The sequence below is a fragment of the Acipenser ruthenus genome, chromosome 3, assembly GCF_902713425.1.
Source record: "Acipenser ruthenus chromosome 3, fAciRut3.2 maternal haplotype, whole genome shotgun sequence".
Classification (NCBI taxonomy): Eukaryota; Metazoa; Chordata; class Actinopteri; order Acipenseriformes; family Acipenseridae; genus Acipenser; species Acipenser ruthenus.
This window is the reverse complement of record NC_081191.1, coordinates 4,389,123-4,405,690: the sequence shown is the minus strand read 5'-3', so window position 1 is coordinate 4,405,690 and position 16,568 is coordinate 4,389,123. Positions and strand designations below refer to the sequence as shown.

The 16,568-nt window shown below is 41.8% G+C and overlaps 1 protein-coding gene across 1 annotated transcript in view; it reads left to right on the top strand.

Annotated features, from left to right (window-relative positions):
- The window catches only part of LOC117435443 (gamma-aminobutyric acid type B receptor subunit 2-like), a 295,459-nt gene that overhangs the window by 167,008 nt on the left and 111,883 nt on the right, over positions 1–16,568 (top strand). Inside the window, exon 4 of the mRNA XM_034058593.3 lies at positions 10,306–10,407. Coding sequence (XP_033914484.1) covers positions 10,306–10,407 — 102 coding nt within the window. The remainder of the gene's footprint in view (positions 1–10,305; positions 10,408–16,568) is intronic.

Sequence of the window (16,568 nt, the reverse complement as noted above, 5' to 3'; positions counted from 1 at the left end):
AAAAAAAATTGTTACACGGTGAAATGCATGCAAAATTTTGACAACAAGTACTAAATCCACTTATAGTCAGACACACATGTGACCTGCTCCGACAAAATCAGTGGCATGACGCCAGCATTCGTTTTGCTACAGAGGTGAAAATAGAAAAAATGGCGTCCCTGAACAATTTTTTGGTTTTCGTGTTATTTTGATAGTTTGAAGTCTAGACTATAACTTGGTAACAGCTATTTATGTTAAACAGCTTTAAAATCTTTATTTTAAGCATTTTTATAACACATACACATTTCAGTCGAGTGCTTTTCATTTTAATTATGCCCAATTTAAAGTGAAACAGGCGTTCATTCAAAGCTGTGTATCACCTCAAGTTATACATCCCCTGAAAGCTGAAAGTCTGCTCTTTCAACACATCGCCACCTGCAGGTCAGATTTCACATTACTCACCGACCAGATTGACCGACCACGTTGTGAAGACAATTTGAAGCTTGTTGCTACCATGTGACCGAACAGAGCCCTCTGATTGGTTAAGCACACGCTTCTGACTTTCGCACTTTCATCCTTCCGACAGACTCAGAGAGGATTGAAGTTGAAAAACATTGAGGAATTCTATTTGTGGTAGTTTTTATACTTTCTATTTTGATAGGTGTTTTTTGTATTATTATTATTAATAAACATTTACAGAGATTAGGCTATGTTAAATGAGAATATTCTTGCAATCGGGGTCACTAGTTTTTATACTTTCAATGTATTATTATTATATCATAAGCTAGCTACGTAGCTATAATTATTTGTATTTCTTAGCTGACACCCTTACCCAGGGCGACTTACATAGTTGTTATTAATGTGAAGTATTCATTTATAGTTAAAATAATCACATTACTTCACATTAAATAAGAATTTAATGTGCTAGCAATGCGCTTAAATCTGAAGCTGTAGGAAGTGGAGAGTGGCATTCTCTGAATCTGATTGAGGATTATTCTGTGTCCAAAATTGCGATTCGGAGGACGCCGTTACCGATGCATCTGGGGTTAGACGAGTCTGATTCAACAGAGGAAGAAAACGTAATGAAGGGAGTGAAACCGAGGGAGAGGCTGTAAACACAGATGAAGTGAGGGAAGCACTCCGGTCAGTCTTACTTTAGAAAAACTTTATTTTTAGAAAAGTAGGCTTCTGGGATACATTATATAGGCGTATTATATTATTCATTTCAATTTTTTAAAGTATCTTCTTGTTTTATTAAAAAAAATGTTTTAGTTTTAGTAAACTGTTTAACAAGAAGCAAAAAAAAAAAAAATCTAATCTAGCCCCGCATTTGTTCATTGCCTGATTGATTATTTCCCCCCCTGACTTGCTCACTAAATATTGGGTAACTTATATTCTAAAACACAATTGCTTTGTCAATAAGACCCATGTGAGACACTTAATTAGCAAGCCTTTCACCAACAGCCAAATAGCTGCCCTGACAAAATCCCATAGAATCCAATGGAATCCTATTCTCAACTCATTCTTTAAAGGGCCTGTAGGTTGCAAAGTAATAAAATAAAAATACATAAGTGTCTCACTCTCCAAATTAAACAGATTAGGTCAAAACACTATTTTTATGATTAAAAATTATAGGGACTGGAGATTTCAATCCATTTAATACAAGTACAATATGAAATATTTGAGTATTATCCATCTGCCCTGGGCTGTTCTCATCACTGTCTTCTGAAGATCAGCATCTGGAAGGCTGAAAATCTCCAATAAATGGCATAGGGATTTGTCTGCAAAACCCTAAATATTGTATAATCTACAGCATGTGTGCTGCCTTTGTGTCAAAGAAGCCAGGTCCTTGTCTTGTTGCAGTAGGTGAACGACAAGGCTTGAGTAGGTGAAATAAGGTGAACCAGGGTGTAACTATGCAGTCCACGGTACTCACCACTGATATGTATCTTGGAAGGAAAAAAAGGGTATTAAATAAGGAATTATACGTATTAGTTCTAGTGTGATGTTTGCAATATTTACACCTCCCAAACAAACTTTACCGATTCGGGAGTATGCCACAGTTCAGTACTGACCCCTGCCCACTCCTGTAGCAGTCTTTGTATTGATGAACATTCAGCATCTCCAGTGAGATTGCCTGCTCCTGCTGTACAACCTACTGAATAATGTTATGTTGACATATTGAATTGCATACCGCTTTGTAGTTTTCCATATAATTAACTTATAGTATCACTGCATATGTGTGTCTGATGGCTGACAATAGAAGTCACCTGTACAGGCATCTTGAATTTGTTGGCTTGATCCAGTTGTATGAATAGCCTCCTAATTTAAGGATTGTAATTGGCTTATTCCCGCTGTTCATTTAAAATATGGGACAACTGTTTTTTCTTTGTCACCGAGAGAGACCTGTTTTTATCCACATCTGCTTAAAATCTCTCTTACTGCCAGAAACATCAATTTGATTGTTTTGGCAGTTAACCTGAAAAACAAGTGTGGCTATAAATATCTAACAGTGAAATCCTTCCAGAACTCCAATAAACTAAGTAATATTGACATTATGCACACACACACAGAGGGGGGGGGGGGGGGGGGGGGTGGAAGCGCACACACCCTCTTCCCCACCTCTCTGTGTCACTGCCATGACTGGCAGGCAGATCCCACTGGACTGCCACCCTCTTCCTGCAGCATCGTGCATACGTCAGACGACCAGTCCAGACCTCTCCCTGTTACACATCCTCCCCCTCAGAATGGCACCACCGGTCCATTCGAAATCCTACACCCCCATGCCTTCCCGAGAGAAAAAAATCAGCATTTTGATGCAGCTTTCCTGCTCGGTGGACAACCCTGAAGGCATAGGGCTGCAGGGCCAAGTATCACCGGGTGATTCTGGCATTGTTATTTTTCATCCGGTGAAGCCATGCTAAGGGGGAATGATCTGTCACCAGGGTGAAGTGTCGCCCCAGGAGGTAGTACCGGAGTGACTCGACTGCCCATTTTACTGTGAGACACTCCTTCTCGATGGTACTATAGTTCTTTTCACGGGGAAGGAGCTTCCTGCTGATATATAGGAGGCAGTGTGGTCCAGTGGTTAAAGAAAAGGGCTTGTAACCAGGAGGTCACCGGCTCAAATCCCACCTCAGCCACTGACTCATTGTGTGACCCTGAGCAAGTCACTTAACCTCCTTGTGCTCCGTCTTTCGGGTGAGGCGTACTTGTAAGTGACTCTGCAGCTGATGCATAGTTCATGCACCCTAGTCTCTGTAAGTCGCCTTGGATAAAGGCGTCTGCTAATTAAACAAATAATAATACAGGACCGGGTGCTTGCTTCCCTGCACCTCCTGAGACAACACTGACCCGAGACCTGTCTCTGATGCATCCGTCTGCAGGGTGAACCTCTTGCTGAAATCAGAACTGCATAGCACTGGCTTGTGACACAACCTTCGCTTCAGAGCGAGAAAGGCCCTCTGGCACGGCTCCGTCCACTGAACCGTATTTGGGGCAGCCTTCCCGGGTGAGGTCTGTCAAAGGCGTAGCGAGTGTGGCGAAGTTTGGAATGAACTTCCTATAATAGCCCGCTAGACCCAAGAAAGAGCGCACCTGGGTTTTGGTCATAGGGACCGGCCAGTCAGCCAAGGCTTTCACCTTAGCAATCAGCGGTCTGATCTGGCCGCTCCCTACTAATACCCCAAATACTCCGACTCACTCTTCCCAATGGCACATTTCCTTGGGTAAGCAGTGAGCCCAGCCTCCCGCAAGGATTGCAGCACCGCCGCTACCTTACACAGATGACTCGGCCAATCCTCACTGTGGATAACCACGTCATCTATGTAAGCAGTGGCGTACTGCTGATGGGGCCGCAAAATGCAATCCATCATCTGCTGGAACGTGGCTGGTGCTCCGTGCAACCCAAAAGGCATGGTCCTAAATTGGTATAACCTGAAGGGAGTCGAAAACGCCGTCCTCTCTCTGGATTTCGGGGTCAGGGGTATCTGCCAGTACCCCTTCATTAAATCCAGTGTCGTCATAAAATGAGCTGTGCCTAGATGCTCCAGCAACTCATCTACCCGGGGCATGGGATTAGCATCGAACTTCGATTTTTCATTAACTCGTCTTTTTCATTAAGTCAATGCAAAACAGAGTTGACCCGTCTGGCTTATCCACCAAAACAATAGGACTGTTCCAGTCACTTTGGGACTCTTCTATTACCCCCAGTCTCAGCATCTCATCAATCTCCGTTTTTATTACCTGTCTTTTACGTTCAGGTATACGGTATGGCCTCTGGCGAACTGGCGCCACCGGCTCAACTTCAATGTGATGATGGGCTACGCGAGTCTGCCCCGGGACAGGAGAAAACACACCAGGAAATTCCGTCACCAGCGCCCGAGCCTGACATTTCTGTGTTGGTGTCAGATTGTCTGCAATCTGTACCGACCCTGTTTTCGCCAACACAGAAAGATCAGGTCCCAGGTCGGTGACGTCATCTGCCTGCGCCACTACCAACGCCTCTTGTTGCAACCACGGCTTCAAGAGGTTAACATGATAAATGTGTTTTTCTCTCCGTCACTCCGGCTGGCAGATCTCATAATCCACCGTCCCAATCCGGCGTGTAACCTCAAAAGGTCCTTGCCACTTAGCCAGAAGTTTTGACTCAGAACTGGGTAATAATAGAAGTACTTTATCCCCCGGCTGGAATGTGCATAACCGGGCTCCTCGGTTGTACTGTGTCTCCTGTCTGTGCTGAGCCTGCAGCAAATTGTCATGCGCCCATTTTCCAACAGACTCAAGACGTTTGCGCAGGTCCAACACATACCGGACTGTATTGGTCGAATTATCCTGCTGTTCCTCCCACATGTCTCTGACCAGATCGAGCACACCCTGGGGTCTTCGTCCATACAGCAGCTCGAATGGCAAAAAACCTGTGGAAGCCTGGGGTACCTCACTGATAGCAAAGGGGAGGAATCAGCTGGTCCCAGTAATGCACATCACTATCAATAAATCTAAGCAACATGTTCTTAAGGGTCTTGTTAAAACGCTCCACCAGACCATCGGTTTGAGGATGAAACACCGATGTCCTAATGGTCTTAATTCCCAAAAGCTTACATGTTCCGCGGATTAGACGGGACATAAAGTTGGTGCATTGGTCGGTTAGTATTTCTTTGGGAATCCTGACTTGAGAAAAGACCTTCACAAGCTCATTGGCAACAGATTTGGCTGAGGCGGAGCGAAGGGGAATGGCCTCGGGATAACGCGTGGCGTAACCCAGAATGACCAATAGGTGTGTGTATCCCGCCGCACTCCTTTCCAGCAGCCCAACCAAATCCATTCCAATACACTCAAACGGAGCTTCCACTAGGGGCAACGACAACAGTGGGGCCCGTGGGATGGCTCTAGGACTGGCCTTCTGACACTCCCCACAACGTTTGCAAAAACGTCTGACGTCAGCATCCAGCCCCATCCAGTAGAACCGTGACACAAGCCTTGCTTTAGTCTTATCCCTTCCCAAATGACCAGACAAAGGAATAGTGTGAGCAGCTGCAGCAAATCCTCCTTAAAAGGTTGAGGAATTAGCAACTGGTGACGCACTTCCCCGGTCTGGGGCAATTTGTCAACATGGTACAGGAGGTCTCGAGCGATTTCAAAGTGAGGGTACGTTGCGACGCGTCTGGGCTCGACCACCCGACCATTAACCACCGCTGCTTGGTCAAAGAGCCTGCCCAGCACGTCGTCACACCTTTGCTCGAGTCGGAAGTCATGGGAGTGAGCTAAAAAATCAGCTCCCATTGCTTCCAGCTCGGGATCAGGTCGGTCCTGAGCGGAGGCAGCCGAACCAGACCCCTGCACCGGCTCCGGGGCCTCCCCCCCAGACTCTTCACCAATCGCCCCCACCTGAAACTTCTCAGACCCCCTCCACTGCCAGCCCTCATTCTTAGCAGCCCGGCGCTCCCGTTTAGTTTTACGGGGTTTAAATTTATGACAGAACCACTCCGGGTCACGAAAGGGAAAGATCTCTCCAATTACTTCAACCAATCCTTGAACTGCCCACAGTCCCGTCCCAGAACTACCGGTACTGGCAATCGAGGACACAACCCCACCTGCACCTGTGTCACCTGCTGGCCAATTTTCACCGTTATGCTAACCTTGGGATAAGAACGAACATCCCCATGAATACATTTAATATGCACCCGTCCCAATATTTGCTTATGCCCTGGTGAGATTAAGCTCCTGTACTAGGGACTGACCACACCCTTAGTCCAAGAGAGCCTGGGTTTTTGTACCATCCACTGTCACAGGAATAACAAAACCCGTTTGCTGAAGTGACTGAGATAATTGAACATGCTTACCTGGTCGGCTGAGGTCACAATCCATCACGGGGCAATCCCGAGCGATGTGGCCCACCTCCCTGCACGTCCAACACCTTGGTGGGCTGGTTTCTCACCCCGACTCTTCAACAAGAGGTGGAAATACTGGAGCCATCAAAGAGGCTCGACAGTGAGGTGGCCGCGTGAGACCCCGGTCCGACACCGCAGCAGCCCATGGGTAACCCCACCCTGCCCCAGTTCCTGGGCTGGGAGCTCCCGCTGACACCCCCCGTCCAAATACCTGTCTACCCCTTCCCCCCAGTCCCTTCACCCTCTCCAGGGCCAGTGGAGGGGGTGATATAGTAGTTTGCGCTCATTCCAGGCAGTCTTGCTGGCATTGGCTCTGCTGCCTGATACTGCTCCGCCAACTCGAGGTGCCGGGGCCAAGCACTCTAAAAACCACTCCACCACGATCACCTCCACCAACCTGGCTTTGGTGCTCGCGTCCGGGTTCAGCCAACCCATGGCGTAATCCTTTAGACGGTGGGCGATGGTTCTGGGATGCTCCTCCTCCGAGAAACGCTCCTCTCGGAACTTTCGCCGATATCTCTCTGGTGTGGCCCCCACGTGATTAAGGTTGGACACTTTCAGCGTGGGGTAATCCATCATCCTCTCCGGGGATAGCATTCTCGCTGCTGCCTGTGCCTCCCCCGTCAGCTAGGGCAAGAGATAGCTAGCCCACTGTGCCTGAGCCCACCCGGCAGAGGTCACCATGGCCTCGAACACCTCTAGGTAGGCTTCGGGTATATCATTGGCCGTCATTTTTGTGGGTCTCTGTAACCGGGGATCAGGACCTGCCGGTCCAGCAGCCCCCTGCACCGCAGCAGTTAGGGTCTGGCACAGGAGGTCCATCATGGCTGCAAACTGGACGGCATCCATTTCTGCTCTGCTTGTGGGTGCACTGCCTTGTATGGGCAATGCCAGTGAATCCCACCTCTTACACCACGTGTGGAAGGGTGTGGGTATTCACTGACACAGGAGACAGAAGTTGTAGTCAAAACACCGCACAGGTGCTCGGTTTTATTTAGTTTAATCTTATGATTTGTACTGATTTCTTTAAGCCCGCAGAGGGCGCTGTTGTCCGTGGTCTGGCTACCACCTATGGGTCAGGGTACTCAGTACAGTTCAGGTGCACTCGCAGGTGCTCAAAAATAATGAAAACGAGAAGGCAAAAAGAAACAGGGAAAATAAAACACAGTAATCAAAACTCCAAAATAAAGGTGCTGCACTTTGCAACGTGAATTTTCCCAGTCGCCGCTACCCGTACGACTCGGGTCTACGTCCTACTCTATGCTGTTCCTCAGCTAGATTTCTAAAAACACTATCGGGGTCTGCCCAAGGATTCCCCATTTTCTCTCTATCTCTTTCAATTCTTTCCTTCAAGATTCTTTGTGGAAGTTTTTCTCCCGTCCGTCCGCTGGTCTTGCTGAGCAGCGTAACCGCTTGCTCGTTCTACAGGTCTAAAGGGGCAGATCTGAGGAAACAGCAAAGTATTAATTTATAGGATCAGCACTAAAACCCATCTCCCAGCCAATCGGAGAGGGGGAAAGCGTACACACCCTCTTCCCCACCTCTCTGTGTCACTGCCATGACTGGCAGGCAGATCCCACGGGATTGCCGCCCTCTTCCTACAGCATCGTGCATGCGTCAGACGGCCAGTCCAGATCGCTCCCTGTTACAGGTAGAAATGTAGTCATACGAAAAGAAACAATCTCTTTCTCAGCGTCAATAAAAAAGTAGAGTAGTTTAAGTGCCTCTTTGTTCCATTAGATCCTTTATTTTTAACAAGTTTCTGTGTCATAGACAAAGAGTGTGGCAATAACAGGACAATTTGGTTCCATATAACGAAGGACCTTTTATCTGTGTTTCCTAATGAACTGCAGATGAGGTATTGAACCATCAATCACAACTCTGTCAAACTACGATATGCAGGATGCTGTTTTTGAAAAAGAAAACCTGGTTTGATTGACCCACTGAATGTGTTACTGTAAACTTGCTGACACTGATGTGCTATGAGGAGCTTTTTGATGCACTGCTCACTGCAGTATAAGCATGTTTTTACTAGGAACTATTGTTATTGATAATCAGTGCACAGGCTTTTAGATAGATGGACAGAAACCCAGTTGCCCTAATAGCCAATAATAGCAGGTTTACCTTCCCTGTTACACACGTGCAACATGGCGTGGGTACAGTGAAGGCCTATAGCCTCCAGCTTTACCCCAGGACCAGTAAACACTGTGGAATGCAGCTCTCTGTTTGATGGGATGTCATGCACAGCGCTCACTGTCTTCTCCTAGCTAAATTGAGAACTTTCTGTCATTTTAAAAGCTGTTTTCTGCCTTTGATAATCTTACTCCCTGTTGAGTTCCATTGAAGTGTTCATTTTTGATGTACAGTAAAGCTTTTAAAGACTCTGGTTTGTGTCCTGTCCTTTCAAGAGTGCAGACGCAGTGTTCTGTAACACACTAGTAATTTTAGATAGTATGTTATTTTACCAAAGCAAAGTGTAGTGAATCACTGATAAGTGACATAAAGTATTGTAAAAGCCATGGCTGGATGTAATAACATTATATAATGGTTGGAAAACTATTGAAAGCAGCAAAATTACAGCACCAATTTACCATGGCATTCTAGTAGCGAACCCTCCCTCAGCTCAAAGAGTCACCCATTGCATAGATTTTTGTTTTGCAGTATTTTTTAAGCACTATAGCAGTTTCCGTACTTAACATTGTGTGACTTTATCTACTGAAAACAAAGATCAATAACAGCTCAATTTAAAGAATACATTTGTATGACTGATTTAGCAATATTTGCAAATTTTTTTTATAAAAAGTCGGCCATAATAGTTTTTATTACTGAAATGTGCGGCATAGGAAAATATTTACGCAAATGGTTCCTTGGTGAATAGGGGAGAGTGATCGTATTGATATCAAAGAAGTTTCTTTCCGGATCTGGTTTAAGCTCATCCCTTTTTTGCACCTCGTCCTTTGTAATGTATCCCCTGATTTATTAATACCAGCTTATGCTGGCTACAGTGCACTCTAGTGCTGAGCAATACTCAGCTTACAATTAGAAGCCCATGCAGAGGACTTACAAGGAACAACAGATAGGCCTAATAACAATGCAGAAGATCAAGCGCTGCTGTACTGTAGTTAGAATACTTTTCCCTGTGTGCATACATGGCCACTCCAGTACATAATAGTAAGTTACAGTGAATTGGGCAACTTAAAATACATTTTAGTAGATGGGTATTTATCTCAGTAATGTCCATGCAGTGTACCAGAAGCAGATGTGCAGCATTCCAATTGAGTAGGCCCCTCACCTGCCCTGGGTTAGAATCTGTTAGTTTGGAGGCCTCAGCCAACCACCCATTATAAACCAGGGCATTTCATAATTGAACGGCTTGGTAGAAGCGGTCATAGAGACTGCCACCACAGTACCTGACTGAAGCCAGTGCCGTCGAGCCTCACCTGTCACAAGCACTACATTTCACGAGCAGCGGTTAGCAACACTATAAATATTCCACTGCAGTTGTTTTCATAAAAGCCTATAGGCCACAAGCTCCTTTTTTCTCTCAAATTAGTGTGCTTCAGTTGTCACATTGAAGTGAAGTTAATAGCCACAAAAAAAAGATAAATTAATGAATGTACAGTAATGAAGTTTGCCATTAAAGTGACTGTAGGATAATTGAAAGTAAATGAACGCAGTCATCACTCTTCCCTGCACCATCCCCGGCAAGGATCAGCTCATTGGCTCTGGTGATGGGTACTGTGGTAATTGTGGCGCTGTCCTGCAGATACGTTGCATTCGGGTGATTTTGATGCTTGGCAGGGGGGATTGGGAAGGAAATTGAAGCATTAATCATGTTGCTCCTTATCAGATTGATATAGGGGCGAGTTAGACTTTTCTCTCCTACTGTAAGTGCTTGTCAATTTACTCACTCCAACTGTCTCTCGTTTCTTGATAGGTGAGAAACGACCTGACCAGCAAACTGGAGAAGGCAGATATTAGAATTGCTGACACCGAGAGCTTCTCTAATGACCCCTGTACCAACGTGAAGAAGCTCAAGGTAAGTAAGCTGGGTGGTGTTGAGCTGGTGCTGCTGCACACGTGTCTGACAGATGTTTTGCATGGCATTTGAATATGAAAATGAGTGATGCTCCTGGTTATTGTTTCTGATGTGTATGTGAAGTCTTTGATTAAGGTCACACCTGCTTTTCTTTCTGGCAAATAAAAAAAAAATCTGTAGAAGCAGGGAGTTAATTAAGTATACCAGAGTCTACAAGCACAGAACAGCAGGAGGCTACAGAAATACTGGGCCCTAGGCCTATTTAGCAACAAGGGCAAGGTTTTAATATTATAAAATTAGCAGCAAACTCTCTGGTCTACAACTAAGCTTTTTTTTCAATAAAGTTTACATTATATATTTTTTGTTATAACTGTGCATGGAAAATGCATTAACCCTGTAATGCCCATTTCTGTATCAAATTCTAATTCTAATTCAAAAAAGGCTTTCTTGGCATGACAAAATTAAAATGAAGTTTTCCCAAAGCACTTACACAACGAACATCAACAAAGACAAAATACATACAGATACCCCCAAGGCAAATAAAATAAAATAAAATAAATAAATAAACCAGAATAATAAACAGACCCCCCCAATAACAAACAGAACTGGAACCCCCCCCTTCCCTAAAATAATATACCCCCCCCCCCCACACACACACACCCTCCTGGTGCAGAGTGTCATATATGATACAATGCTTAGCCATCCCTTTATATTATTATTTTTCACAGATGTCATATCCAATACCTTATGTTTGCCAGGGGAAAAAAGTGTTTTGTACAAGAAATGGAATCAAGTTACATAAATAAAGTAGCTTTTCTCATTTCAGAAATGCTTGTGCATTACAGGGTTAATACAGTTTCTGCTCCTGAATTTACAGCTATGACAATGTCATGAAACATGTTATCATAACTGTCTCTCTTTCAGTACAGCATTCATTAAATATTCTTTAAAAAGAAAAGAAAAACAAACTGTAAAAATATCGTTGTCACCCTTTTTCATTAGTTTTAGGTGTACTAAATTTGTGTACCATGAAACTTTCCTGGTGAACAATTCCCCACAGTGGTTATAAATTAGTATGTGAGAACACCTAATTTACACAAAAGTAGGCATGAATGAGTGCTTGCAAAGTAAAATAGAGACACATCTGTGCGAAGCTTCAGGTTAGAATCGCACCTGTCACGTGATAACTGCTGTGTTTATATGTATTAAATTCACACTCAGCGAGGAAAAGTGTGGCAGCACATTGTACACTAATTACTTTACACCAACAATTGAAATGATTCACTTTTCAAATGTTTGGTATAATTTGTGAATCTCAGATATCATTTTTTTTTCCACCTCAAATACATTTCCATGTTTCTTTGTGTAATCCATACCCTTATAACACCTTGAAAATAATGTCTTCAAACCCATGTGGGCTGCAGTGGATTACAGTGAAACCTGAATTGACTGCTCTGCTCACCACAGGGATCTGTGATTGCTTAGGGCAGGTGGCTGTTTAATCAAGGTGCCCCTGTCATTCACTTATACTGAACACAGAATATGTGTGCTCTGGGGTTTACTATGTGGTTATTAGTCCAGATGGTTGTAAATACAGGTTTTACAGTCATAATAAATGTGGTCATATACAATTTACACACTCCCAAGGGCAATAACTAAAAGACTGGGTTTAAACTGCATTTAAACTGCAGTTTAGCTAACAGATTTTTTTCAAATAGGGAGCAATAACTGATGATGGTTCCTTGCAATAATCATTCTCAAGTTTTCACTGAACAAGCAGGTAACAGATTATTTCTACCTTGGTAGTTTTATCCAATTTAAATTTTTGCATCTGTCTGTTACTGTATGTCACTTCGGATTTAAAGTGACAAAACTCTCAGGACATACTTATATCACTGACAACCAGGGCTTGCAAACTGACGGTTCTAGTTCTGATTAAAATTTTCCATTACTGTGCTGGACATAAATAACTGCAACTCCAACTATTTTATTTTTAATAGTGTGAAAAAAGTGTATCTACTAGGAGATGATTTTAAAACACATACAAGGCTTGCCTTTATATAATAGGGGTGAGCCATTGTGAAATTTAAACTAAAGGAACTGTGAGGTACAGTTGTGTATTAATAACAGATCATAATTGTTAAATATAAGGCTAAGTTACAGCACAAGATAAGACTAAATGGTAGAAAACAAAGTAAAAATAAATGTACTGCAAATGCATTTTAATAACTTTTATAAATTAAATATTAATTCAACATCGGAAAATATATACTGTACACAGTTGCTACCTGTATCAGAATGTGATCAACTAATGTACTCTTACTCTATATTTTGGTGGTGCAAACTCTGCTTAACTTACAGTATAAAAATTCAAGACACATTTTGTGTGTTTTAATAAGTGATGATTGCAATATCTAGCTATTTTATTAAAGATCTGATGTTTTAGTCTTTTTATTAAGACAGCTGAGAACCAGACCTGATTATGGAGAGATACAGTCCTTTTTTATCACTGAATATTTAATTAAGTGTCCATTTAAAATTATTTATATATGCTTTTTTTAATGAAACACTGCAGTTTACAATAACAAAATAATTTCATATTATATTTCCTTTAAAAAAAATGAATACAATTAAAATGTAATAATATTTGTTCAAATGAATTGCATGATTAAAAAAAGAAGGTTGACAATTGTTCTGTTTTATGCTGGGTGGGTCAAGAAATTGGGAGCATGCTGGGCCCCTGACTGCAAGGTTCAGAAAAGAGCTGGCATGAGTGAAGAAGACAAGAAAATGATCTATGGAGGGCAATGTTAGATTTTAGGAAATTAGAACTTTGCATTCAATGTTTGATGGTTTGTAAGGCACAAGCTGTTCAATGAAGGGATATTTTTACTTTGGTGCCACTCAATTTGACAAGGTATCTAATTTAGTTAGAAAATAAAAATCCCTGTGGTCCCATAGCATCTGCTACTACAGTGCTGTGGCAGTCAACATCCATAATGTGCATGCAGATCAGTGCTGAGCATTTTACACCCCCATGTGAGACAGGAATAGCTTTACACGGAGCAGATAGCATGTACGCTTGTAGCTTAAAGTCACTTATCAAAAGATGCAGTGGCAGTTGCCCAGATACTGGATGTCCCTGCAAAGAGAGATGGAAAAACAGCTTGCTTCTTAGATCTTTGATACATAAATAGGCTGCCAAGCTTGCTCATCTATTAATAGAGGCGTACCGTCTCTAAATGTAATCTGCCAGTGTGCTCAAACTGCAGTGAACGATAATTGCATTCTGAAGCTTGTCTTAAAAGCTGTGTCATGAAGAATCCAACACGTTGTTGAAAGAAAGCATAAAACATATGATATGTTGAGGGGCTGTTGAACAATACAATTCGGACTTCTCAATTACATTGTGTACAATGTTTAAGCCAAGGTCACTATATTATATCCCGCCCCTTGTCCTGTCTCTCATACTGTCATTTGACCTTACGGTGACAGACTATCATCTTTGCATCCATCCCTCCATCTATCCACCTTGTATCTACAGCAACCTTTTCTGTCTCTCTATCAGTGTCTACATTCATCTATCAGCACACATGATGTGGCAGAACAAGAGCCTGTCTGTAAATAAAGTGTGGGTGTTTGTATGTGTTTTGGTGGTGGTTGGCAGGGAGGGGGTTAATTTCTGTCCATGCCAAATACATGTGAGAATGTAGCTGTTCCCAAATGAGATAATTGGTGCTAAGGATAACAAAGGAGAGAGAGAGAGAGAGAGAGAGAGAGAGAGAGAGAGAGAGAGAGAGAGAGAGAGAGAGAGAGAGAGAGAGAATTTATTTTCAAACTGTATTGGGATAGTGCCAGACTTGGGTGAGGGATTTCTGTTTATTATTTGTGGTGTGTGATTGTTTTGTTTAAACTTTTTATTTTGCCTCTATGAGCTGTGTTTGTTAATCATATTTTATTTATAAAATAAAATACTTGCAGCTCTTAAGTTCTGAGTCTCCTTTCTGCCTCCTGACCACCACAGAACAGTGTTTGAACATTTGCTTTGGCCCTCATGCCTGCCGTGTTTATTTGTCCCTGTGTTTTGTTTGTTTTTGTTTAATAAAGTGTGCAACAGTGCTTTGCTGCAGTCTCAAATTCCTGCTGGTAACATCTTGGGCCGTGATGCTATCCTGTCACAGTATGAATATTTTATATCTATCTTCATGTAAACTTCTCAAAAGTATTAAATCAGGGTTTTCTTAAGTCAACTGATCTGAACAGTAACAGATCTAATGGCATTTATAAATATAAAAAAATTGGACCAAACTTGGCATTTTACCTACTTTTAAATACAAAATATAAAAGAGACGTACACTATTTTAAAGCAGGAGTGTCCAATCCCGGTCCTGGAGAGCCATTCCACTCCCGGTTTAACAGGTCCAATTATATAATTAACTACTTCAGGGTCGGGATGGAACAGGGTTGGAACAAACACCAGGACTGGAAAGGCACAACTTCAGACACCCCTGTTTTAAAGACTTAAACGGTGGCTGTATTTAAATCCTCTACAGTTGAGATTAATCTTCAGGTTTTCATTCATGTGTCTCTGGCATAGTGCTGGCATTTCTAGAGGTACTGAGCGGGATTCTGTTTAACATTTCTGCACAGCTACAGAATGGCACGAAGTAGGTCAGTTTCACCTTGATTGGCATGTTCCTTGTAACCTGTTTGGTGCTACTTGTGGGCAAAAAGCACTGATATTTAATCAGCTTGATGTGATTTTGTAAGTGCCTTGAATGCTGTCTAGATATTTCAAAGCCTATAATCATCACAATGTTTTTCCCCCTTCTGTAAATTAAGCAAAAAGTATATACATGCATTTTTTTTTTACTTTTTTTAATTACAAATGAAACATGGGTTGTCAAGCAGTAATTCACTTAGTCCAGAAGAGAGTGGACTAAGTCATATTAATCATATCAAACTGAATATGTTCAGATGGACGAACCCGTGTCGAATTATTTTTATATTGGATGCAAATGCGGTGTTGTGCGTAATGGTTTTTTAGTATATGTTTTCCAAATGAGGTGCAGTAATTCAGTTGGCTGGATATGGTTAAAAGCATTACAGACCAGACTGAATTGAGAAATCACCACAAACTATGTAGAGAAAGTACTACACTTTAATATAGACTCAGCTAAAGCAGAAAGCTTCCCCTATGAGAACAGCGATAGGCCAGACAGCTTTTTAATGTGCAAGGCTCCTGTTTTTTGGATTCAGTTGCCATTAGATATTTCAAATGCAGCTTACCTACATATAGTAAATTTAAATATCTGATTAGAAAATATTTAATTGACAAATAAATATATTTTTGTTAATGAATGGTGTAAATGCATCTGTTTACTCCTTGTTTCCTGGGTCCCTCTTTAAAACAAGTTATCCGAGGCAACGTATTTTGACAAATCAACAGCATGCTATCAGTTCTATCTTTGAGCACATGTGACTGGATACCAGAGCTATCAGGCTCAAATGCCAGTTTGGCACAATGTTATTAATCAGAAGCTGAACACCACCCATACTAAAAAAATATGTATTTTAAATATATTTTTGTAAACATATTATTCATATAAAACAAATAGTCTTTGGGAATGATAAAATATATGGAAAAATATATGTATTATGTATGTAACGTTATATAAAATATATTTAACATATTACATTTTCATCACATGGAAAATATATTTACAATGTATTTGCTTAAACATATTTTAAATATATTTAAAATATAATTTCAGGTAACAATATATCAATTATATTGTCCATGTATTTTTTAGAAATGTATTATTCAATATATTTACTAAACATGTATTATATAATGTAGTCACAATATATTACATAATGTAAAGTGCCTGGACACGCACCATATTTTGCATGTGTTCCACCAAACAGATATGAAGCAAATAAATAAGAAGGGACTGGAATTCCGCAATGTCACTTAAAAATAACTACTATCTTTAAACATAACAGAATATATCATCATTTTGTAAAAATGAAAAGCTTTCAACATATGCTAAAAGGCTGTTTGCATTACAACAGGTGTTTGGGCTGCTTCTCTGTAGACCTGCTAACATTGTTCTTCTGAAACTATGAAACGTTTAAAAAAACTGCTGCTTCCAATTAGA